The 9927-nt window shown below is 34.4% G+C and overlaps 1 protein-coding gene across 1 annotated transcript; it reads left to right on the top strand.

Moving 5' to 3' along the window:
* Positions 1-3691: 3691 nt before the first annotated feature.
* Positions 3692-6221, top strand: LOC110113436 (pentatricopeptide repeat-containing protein At2g34400). Its single transcript, XM_028701076.1, has 2 exons — positions 3692-4626; positions 5259-6221. The coding sequence occupies exons 1-2, from the start codon at positions 3728-3730 to the stop codon at positions 6208-6210; spliced, it is 1851 nt and encodes a 616-aa protein (XP_028556909.1). The 5' UTR covers positions 3692-3727; the 3' UTR covers positions 6211-6221.
* Positions 6222-9927: the final 3706 nt, after the last annotated feature.

The raw sequence follows: 9927 nt of genomic DNA, 5'->3' as shown, positions 1-9927 counted from the left end.
TAGTTGATCATGTTGAAAAAATTATTTGTCTTAAGGTAGTGTGTCGTTACCTTACCTCTGATTTTAATGATTTTGTGCATTTTATTTCTTATAATTTTAATATGGTCAAAACTTATAAAAATTACAATATCTTTATTTTTAGTAAACCTCCATCATATAATTTTAGTATATTGTAGTTTTAATCATTCTGCACATATGGACATGAATGTATTAAAATTTCAATGTATCTTTTTATATTTTTGGAATTTTTTTTTCTAATTTTAGAAATTTAGATAAATATAAATATTGGATAAATATTAGTCAAAGTCCTATAATATCAGTGTATGACATGCATACTTGTTATTTTGGGTATATACATGGTGAAAAAGAGATACTGTTTTATTTATTTATTTATGAATTTTACTAATTTTGATTCACTTGATACAATGAGTTGAACGTTGAGTATAATATCACTTGTTTATTATGTTACACATAAGGAGGGTTGATCGAAAATGATTAACTTATTTAGGTTGGTTGGAGATATGTTATCCTATATAGGACAGTGGATCGATGAGCTTATCTTTAAAATAAAATTTGTGAATAATCATCAAATACTATATGACATGCATATGATAATGACAAGTGTTATGAAATCCCTTAAGTAAAAAGAAGCTAAACTCTTAAACATTGAAGTATTTTTTGGTGTAATAATTTGAATTTCATTAAGAAACTTTGCAGTTAAACATGCTCAGCTTAGAGAAATCCAGTGATGGTTGGCTTCCAAGGAAGTTACACCAACTTAACAAAATTATAAGGCCCTTAGACAAAAGCGGACAATATCTCGATACTTAAGAGTTTGAGCTATTACAAATAGTATCAGAGGAATCTACCAGCTCAAAGATGAGAATTAAGTGTCATATAAGTAAAGTGTTACACCATAGGAGTCACCTCTTGAACCCTGTATGAGACAAAGTGCTATGTGGCGTGAGTCGCCACTTGAACTTGTAGAGGCCACCTCTAAAATCCTATTTGCTTAATGGATGATTCTAGGATAACGATACTTATGAGGGTTTCAGTCACTTAAGTGAGGAGATGGTAAAAATTATTAAGTAAAAAGAAGCTAAACTCTTAAACATGAAGATGCATTTTGATGTTATTGTTAAAATTTTATTAAGAAACTTTGTAGTTAATCGTTATAGTCTCAAAGAAATCCTAAGATGAGTGACCTCTTGGAAAGTTACAACAAAAAGACAAAATCGTGAAGCCCATAGGCTATAGAGGCAATTATCTCGATATTTAAGAGTTTGGGTTGTTACATGCATATTGATGTAATAATATGCAATATAAACTATTTTGTAATTGTTGTGTATAAGAATGACATAACTTACTGATCATTGTTCACTTGGTTACTGATTACTGCTCTTAAGATATGTTATTGTACTAATGTTTATTGATCATATGGCATGTTATTGGTTCATTTATTGTTAATGCTTTCATAATTATGTGTTCATACTAATAGCGATTGAATGATTACATGCATATTGTTCATATTACCTTGCATTGATTTCAGTCGTTGGTTTTGATTACCTACTAGTTGTTAGCTCACTCTATTGTTTGCCTTATTTTCAAGAAGGGGTTGGAAAATTTTTACTCGAAACTGATGGTTAATCCATCAAAAATTATGTCGAGCTTAAGTAGAACTGGCAGAATTTTTCAGCTATACCACAGGTATAAATGCCGGTGAATACCGACGGTTAATCTGCCGACTTTATCGTTGGAATTTCAAGTAGTCTCATAACTGCCAGAAATTCCGTCGATATTTTATGATTTTCCTGTGGATCAATTCAATTAAGTGAGGAAAAATATGAGACACAGGTTTTAATTTAATTTTTACATTTTATTTAGTTTTATTCTTTTATGGTTAAAAACTAAAAGATAGACTGATAAATATATGGATTAAACACTTGGCAAATGTATATGAATTTTGAGTAATTAATATAGTTTTGTATTTAATGTTTATATGATTTTTAGTTACTTCCACTGGATTGATTTATGTTGATGAATTCATTGAAGCTCTAATTAATTATCTAAGAGATTAAAATATGCAACTTTTATAAAATTTAATCTTAGGGCATTACATATCATTCCTTGTATAAATTTAATTTTATCATAATATTTGGATCATAAGTACAATTCACCAAATATAATTACTAAGAAGAATTTTCTTTACTTTATAATAAAAATACTGCCAAATTCTAATTATTTTCATCAGCTTTGATTTTTTTTTCATAAATCAAACTCAAATAATATACATCTAAACCTAATAACTCTCATTAGACTACTAAATTTTGGATATAACTTTGCACTTAAGTTTTAAAAATGTTCCTCTTAAGCAATCTCTAGATTATTAAGGATTTGTTTAGTACATAATTTCATAAAATCAGTGAAAAAATAGTTGCAAAAAATTATCCCAAACGAAACCTAAGAATATGTTTGCGACCTCTTCGGCTTCTAATTAATTTGGTTGTTAAGTTGCTATGTGAAAATCAACTTATTAGCATTTCTCATTGTAAATACAACTTTCCACAATAAATTTTTTTTTGAAAATCAACAAAAAACATTGGCTAGATATAATGACGGTCTTTGAAGCGAAGCAATGAAAAAGATGTCCCAAATAAACCCTAATGTTTTGTTTGGGATGACTTTCTTAATGCTTCTTAGAGCAGCTTTCTAGTAGAAAATTTTTAATTTTTATACTAAAAAACTGCTTTAAGAAGTAGTAAGAAAGCCGCCCAAACGAAGCCTAAGGGGCTATTTGGTAGCAGGATTTAGGCCGGATTTGAGGTGGATTTGAGCGAAATCCAGCCAAACGGCCTAAAATGCAAAACCAAATCTCAAGCAAATGAAAGTCGCTTTAGACGGCAAACTCTGCCTTTTCGTGCTAAATCCCAGATTTCCGAAATCCCATTTTTTGACAGATTTGTGAAATCATTTTGCTTGAGAGGAAGAGTCAGCTTGTTAAATCCACTCTATATCAAATAGTCATATGAGATTTAATAGGATTTATTATGAATGTTACCAAATAGATTTTAGAATTTAGGATCCTCAACATTTTCAAAATCCGAATAAGAATTTACGAAATCCTACTTAAATCAAATCATGGATGCTAACTAACAGCCCCTAAGTCTCCAAACTTATATAATCAAACCAATTCATTATCATGAGAGAAATTATTGTGTACGCAATTCGAACGCAGAGTAAGGTTTGGATGCTGCGTATTTACTGCTTATTTTACTGCATATTTTTTGATATATAATTTTTTACGCATTTTTCTACGTATTTATTGTGTATTTAGTGAGTATTATTTATTTGCTGCTTATTTTTCACAAAAAAATTATGTATAAAAAAATAGGCAAATTATTGCATCCGGTCACCGGACACGTAGAATAGGTTCGGACATCCAATAAAAACATGCCACGTCATCTGCACTTTTGACTGCGCTTTAAGTGCTATTTAGGTGTGCTTTAACTGCGCTTTACCTGCGCTTTTGACGCGCTTAATTTAAAATAATATTTTATTAATATCCGGACCTATCTCTGCGTCCGGTGACCGAATGCAATAATTTACCTAAAAAATATGCAGTAAAATAAGCAGCAAACAACATCCGAACCTTACTATGGGTTCGGATTGGATTGAGTACACAATAATTTCTGAGGAGTTTCTACGATAATCTAACGATTTAAAGTTTATGAAGAATTTACCGATCCTCTTAAGCTTCCCGCCATTCCAGGCACAAATGTTCAAACCGAAAGCCTTTGTGCCTTTGTCATCTCCAGCTCATCTCTTATCTCTTCTCAAACAATCCAAAACCCTAGAATCCATCAAGCAAATCCACTCCCAGATGCTCGTTTCCTCCCTCCATTTTCAAAACCACCTCCTTTGCAAGCTCGTCGACCTCAAATTCTTCTCCTACTCCTTCCTCCTTTTTTCCCAAATCCCCTCTCCAAATGACTTCTCCTTCAATATTATGATTCGTGGCCTCTCCACTTCATGGAAAAGCTACGCCTTAGCCCTCAAATTCTACCTCCGGTTACTTCAGTCTGGTGAAAGTCCAAGCAAGTTCACCTACCCTTTCGTCTTCATTGCTGCTGCGAATCTACCGTCCGCTTACCATGGCCTTTCGGCCCACAGCTCTGCTATCCAGCGTGGTCTTGACTTAGATCTCAACACCCAGCATTCGTTGATCACTATGTATGCTAGATGCGGTGATTTGAAGAGTGCATGGAAGGTGTTTGATGGAATTGCTGAGAGGGATGTGGTTTCATGGAATGCAATGATTTCGGGGTGTATGAAGATGGGTTTTTCCATGCAGGCTTTGGAGTTGTTTTGGAGGATGAGAAGGGAGGGGTTTGATATGAATGGGATGACAGCGGCGAGCATACTAGCGGCATGCGGAGAGGTGGGGGATTTGAAGTTGGGACAGGAGGTGGCGGCGTTGGTGGAGGAGAGTGGAGTGGAGATGAATTCATTTATTTGGTCCGCATTGATTGACATGTATGGAAAGTGTGGAAACCTTGAAGAAGCGAGAAGGGTTTTTGATGAGATATCGAATCCGGATTTACCTGTCTGGAATGCAATGATTACAGGGTATGTCTAGATTTCATAATCTACTTAGTTTATTTTGGTTAGCCATTGAACTTATTTTATCACAGACCATAAAGAATGGATGTACTGCAAAACCAAGTGGTCTTTTTTTTGTTGAGTGTGATAAGCTTGCGTCCTTCTAGATTAGTGGCATGGAAAACGAAAATATTTTATTTAGGTCCAGTTAACATGATTTTAAGCTGAAGGTATTATCTGATAAGTTAGCAGTCAGAACAAAATGCAGGTTCCTGATATATCCATAAAGGGATTCATGAGGATGACCTAAGTAAACCATCTTTCTTGACTTTATTCTTATTTGATTTGTTATTGATGGTGGTGATTACAGTCATGGTGATTATCAGGTTTTTTTTATTGATGATTTTTCTTATCATATTTTCCATTTTCATGTTGATTGCTTCTTTTGGTATGGATCTACCTGATCACACAGCTGCGTGTTTTCTTTAAATCTAGGTAGGCAGTGTTCCATAGAATTATTCATCCTTCCGATTGACATTGCTAACTCTGATTGAATGTTCTTTCCTTTGTTTCCTTGTGTGCAATAAAATGAAAGAAATAATTCATAAAAGATGCTATCTTTTTGTAACTTTTGGTTGACTTAATTATGTCTGGACCAGGTACTCACAAAATGGCTTATCCAATGAATCCATCAAGCTATTCAACACCATGAGAGAAGCAAATGTGGAGCCAGACAAAATGACATTAGTTGGAGTACTGTCAGCTTGTGGTGCCACTGGTGCCCTAGAATTAGGAAGGTGGGTGGATGATTTTGCTCTAAGGAGAGGTCTTCACCACAATGTTTATGTTGGTACAGCTCTCATTGACATGCATGCCAAATGTGGGAATGTGGACCGTGCCATTACCATTTTTACTTCCATGCCTAGTAGGAATATTGTTTCTTGGAATGCCATGATCTCTGGTCTTGCCTTCCATGGTAGAGGCAGGGAGGCCATTTGTCTCTTCTCCAGAATGAGGAATGAGGAGCCAACTCTTCGGCCAAATGATGTAACTTTTATCGGAGTACTCACCGCCTGTGTGCACGCTGGATTGGTTCGAGAAGGCCGCGATTGGTTCAGTTTGATGAAGCCTAAGTTTGGAGTAGTTCCAAAAATTGAACACTACTCCTGTATGGTGGATCTTCTAGCTCGTGCTGGAAACTTGGAAGAAGCATGGGATCTCATGGAAAAAATGCCAGAGAGGCCTGATGCTGTTATGTTGGGGGCTTTGCTCTGTGCTTGCCGAAGTTTTCGAAATGTTGAGATTGGAGAGAGAGTTATGAGTAGGATTCTGAAGTTGGAGCCTTTAAACTCAGGAAATTATGTTATCTCTTCAAAGATTTATGCATGTTCAAAGAGGTGGGATGATTCTGCAAGGATGAGAGGGTTGATGAGAGAGAGGGGTGTTTCCAAAACACCAGGTTGTAGCTGGATTGAGGTAGACAATGAAGTCCACGAATTCCATGCTGGTGAAGGTTTGCAGGCAATATCCACTGAGATTCATCAGATCATTGAAATTTTGATAGATGAGATGATGATTCATGGATACAATCCAAACATCAGCCTAGTATGAGGAGCTTTTAAGGTAGTTTTAAAGGGAATGATTGCTATTATAAATTGGAGAATAAGTTGTAAAGTCAATTTATTCTGGGTTTTAAAGATGACTCTTTTGGAATTACTGATGGCATCAATTTCCTTTTTCAGTAACACAGTCTGCAAGCTTTGGTAACTTGGTTGTTGGAGCTGCGATCAGAAATGGCTTTGATGCTGGGAGATTTACAAACGTTCAATCAGTAACAACCATCACAGAGCCGTGCTACTTATTTTGCAGTAAGTTCTATACTCTTGCTTCTCAGATTTCTAAATGGTGAAGTCATCAGTTTTATTCTGTACATGGCTTTCTTTTTTGGCCAATTATAACATATTCACATTATAGTAGAGGCAAGAAGAAGAGAAAAATAAATGCAACTTTTCAAACAAATTCAATGGTCAATAATGAACATGAATTCTTTTAAATGTAACTAAAACCTTGATTGGTTGTATGTATGTCGGGACACAAGCTAAATCAAAGATTATTTTAGGTGTTTGAATTTTTTTATTTTTTATTTTTTTTTCATTTTTTATGTAATGTTTCTAGGCTCTCAATTCAGTCTATGATCTGGACAATTATATTTACCAAGAGCCATTGTTCTTCAGAAATATGTAAAGCTCGACAAGAGAATAAAGAATAATGCTACCCTCTTTAAAAAAATTCACTTATATTAGGATCTGATGTGGCAGGTTTCAAATTTAAATTTGGTAATCAATTACTTGAAACCTAAAACAGAGCTATCTAATGCCATTAGTTGAAACAAAAAAGTTGGATTTTGGCTTGCTGTTCAAGCAAACCCATAAACTATGTTTTTCCTTTGGATTCTCTTCTCTTCTATATCCGTTCTGGCGTTCACTCATCTTTGCCACCCCATTGCATACTCAATGCCGGCAAAATGGAGGGAGATGAAGATGACATGTTTATATTTACCAGATGCTTGTCAACTCCTCTCCATGTGTTCTCCTTCTCATTGCTAATGCCATGTGACACCTCTGGGATCAGAGTACTGTTCAAAATGTCTTAACCCACCTAGAAGTCAGGTAAACTGTTGAATTTCTACATTTGAATTCTTTTGCATGTGTCTGAAAATTATCTGTCTATAAAAAAAGTCTACATGTGTTTTGAAGTAAGTTCCAGAGATCTGAATGTATATTTGTGAAATCTAGAATTATGGGTCTTGTCGGGTTGGGTTGTAACACCCTGCTCCCTTCCTCACCACTAATCCCACTCCCATCCTTGTCACTAGTCTAGTAGTGAGAAAATGATGTAGATGCCTTCATGCTGTTCTCAAACAATGCAATTTGGATAGTTGCCTACTTTAATTTTGTCGTCTTTGCTTCTATCCCTTTCCCCCACTAGCCGCTGGTCCAACCTAAGGAGATGAAGGTGTTTCCAGCCCCAGCGTCTTCCCTCTTATTTATTTTCTGTTTTTGTCAGTCAACAACCCACTCCCCTCTTTGATGCAATTCCAGCAGTGATAGGACTGTCATCCTTCAATAGCCATTAAATGGCAAAATCCATCTCATAGCAGGTTAAGAGTATCCATTTTAAGGATTGTACTTGAACTTGCTTCTTGTATCATAATTTTGCCAAATCTCATTTGCTGAAATCTTGGTTTTGCATATATAGTTTTTAGATAGAATCTTATATTTTCGTTGGATTATTAGGAATTCAAAAAAGTGAAGCTGCGTCACCTATGTGCAATATGCTATCATGTTTCCAAAATTATATTCTCCTTTCCATTTTTTGTTGCAAAACATTTATCTATTAACATGTTCAATTTTTCTATTTGAATCTCCTTCCCAGAATAGAAGCATAGAATGCAGTTCGTTTGGGACGGTTTTTTTATTGTTTCTTAAAGCAGCTTTTTACGTTAAGAAGCAATAAAAAAACTATCCCAAACAAAGTCTAAATTGCTTTTGCTTATTCTTTTCTTAAAACTTCTAAACTTTCGTTAATATCTCAATGCCCTCAACTTCTTTTAATAAATTGCATATGCAAATAATATTCGCATTTTAAAGAGTATCGCATGCATTTTTTTAATGAGAATAGTCAATAATATGTTTTCCAATTTTGAAATAATTTTGATTAAGATCGGTTGATACTTTAGCTATATTCAGGATACGTTAGCTTGTTAAGATCCCTGTAGATTTAGGACCTGTTTGTTTTGGCTTAATTTTTCTTTTTTGAGGTTCAATAAGTCAAAATCAATTATTTCAATTTTTTGGAAGCACGACTTCCGTATAATTCCTTATCATGTAACTTTGGTTTCATTTGGAACGACTTTTTTACTGCTTCTTAAAATAATTTTTAGTAAAATTTTTTAATTTGATATCTGCTTATTCCTTTTAAAACTCCAGTTGCGAAAGTAATTTGTCCAAAATATCCCTTAATGATGTCATATCTATTAAGCAACTCGACAATATCTTGGATCACAAGAATTTAAAATGATTTTTTTTTTTCATATGTGTGAGCGGTCTGTTTTCATTATACAATAAAAACTTAGCTTTTTTATAATGTTTATGTATGAATAATAAAAGTTAGGAGTATTTACATATATATCACTTTATATCATACTATTTACATATCTAATATCAAAACTTTAAAATTTCATGTCTTCTAGCCATAGGTCAAATATGAGCACAATGAATAAAAAATTAAAGTTTATAGGATGATATCCGTGGTAAGAATGGAAAATAGGAGTGATATATTTAATAATAAAGTTGTATATAGATTATAAATATAAAATATTAAAGTTTGGGATGTTAGATATTTAAATAACATGATATAGGGTAGGCCGGGGTGCAATATTTGACATGACTGGAAAACTCGATTCGAACTCGACCTGAAAATTTTGGGTTATGGTCAACCCGTTTGAGAAACGGATCAGGTTTGGGTTCGGGATTCTAACCCGTTTGTAAAATTGGGTATGGTTTGGGTTGACCCAGAAACCCGAAATCAATATGGGTTGACTCGAGAACATCACACATCACCTCGTCTCATCATTTTTGTTGTGTGATAGCCTATGATGCACCGACACTCCATTTTAAGAGGCAATGCAGTGTAGGACACGGACACGCGTCCAACACGGCACAGACACGTGTCCGACACGTTCTGGGTGTGTCCGGATTAAAAAAATATATATATGCTTGAAAGATATGAGAAAGATATGCTTGAAACGATATTTTTCAAATGAGGAGGAGAGAAGAAAAATTAATATTGATATTGAAGGCCAAAGACCAACATCTGAATCTAATTCTATCATTCCCTCTATTGAGTAGTTGAACTTTCATGTTGTACTAAATGGTTTTTTGGTTATATTTTTGTGGTTGTACTAGACATTTTGTACTAAACATCTTTATGTTATAAGCTAAACAAGTTATCATGACTTTGATTTAATATTGCTTGCCATTTTTAATATAATATTACCTTAATTTATATATATTATATTAAAAATTATTATGCCGTGTCCACGCTGCACTCGTGTCCTATATTTTTAAAAATGCCGTGTCCCGTGTCCGTGTCGTGTCCGTGTCGTGTCTGTGTCGCCTTGTCCATGTCCGTGCATCTTAGGTGATAGCGTCTAACATTTTGTCAAGTCCGAAAATACCGAACTGGAAATTTGGAAATAGTGTTGGCTTGTTGCTGCTACCTTGCAGTTGATGTCGTCCCGTTCGCGCAAGACCTAGATGGCCAATT

The sequence above is a fragment of the Dendrobium catenatum genome, unplaced genomic scaffold, assembly GCF_001605985.2.
Source record: "Dendrobium catenatum unplaced genomic scaffold, ASM160598v2 fragScaff_scaffold_1638, whole genome shotgun sequence".
Lineage (NCBI taxonomy): Eukaryota > Viridiplantae > Streptophyta > Magnoliopsida > Asparagales > Orchidaceae > Dendrobium > Dendrobium catenatum.
The sequence above is the reverse complement of the archived record's forward strand: the minus strand, read 5'-3'. Positions and strand labels throughout refer to the sequence as shown.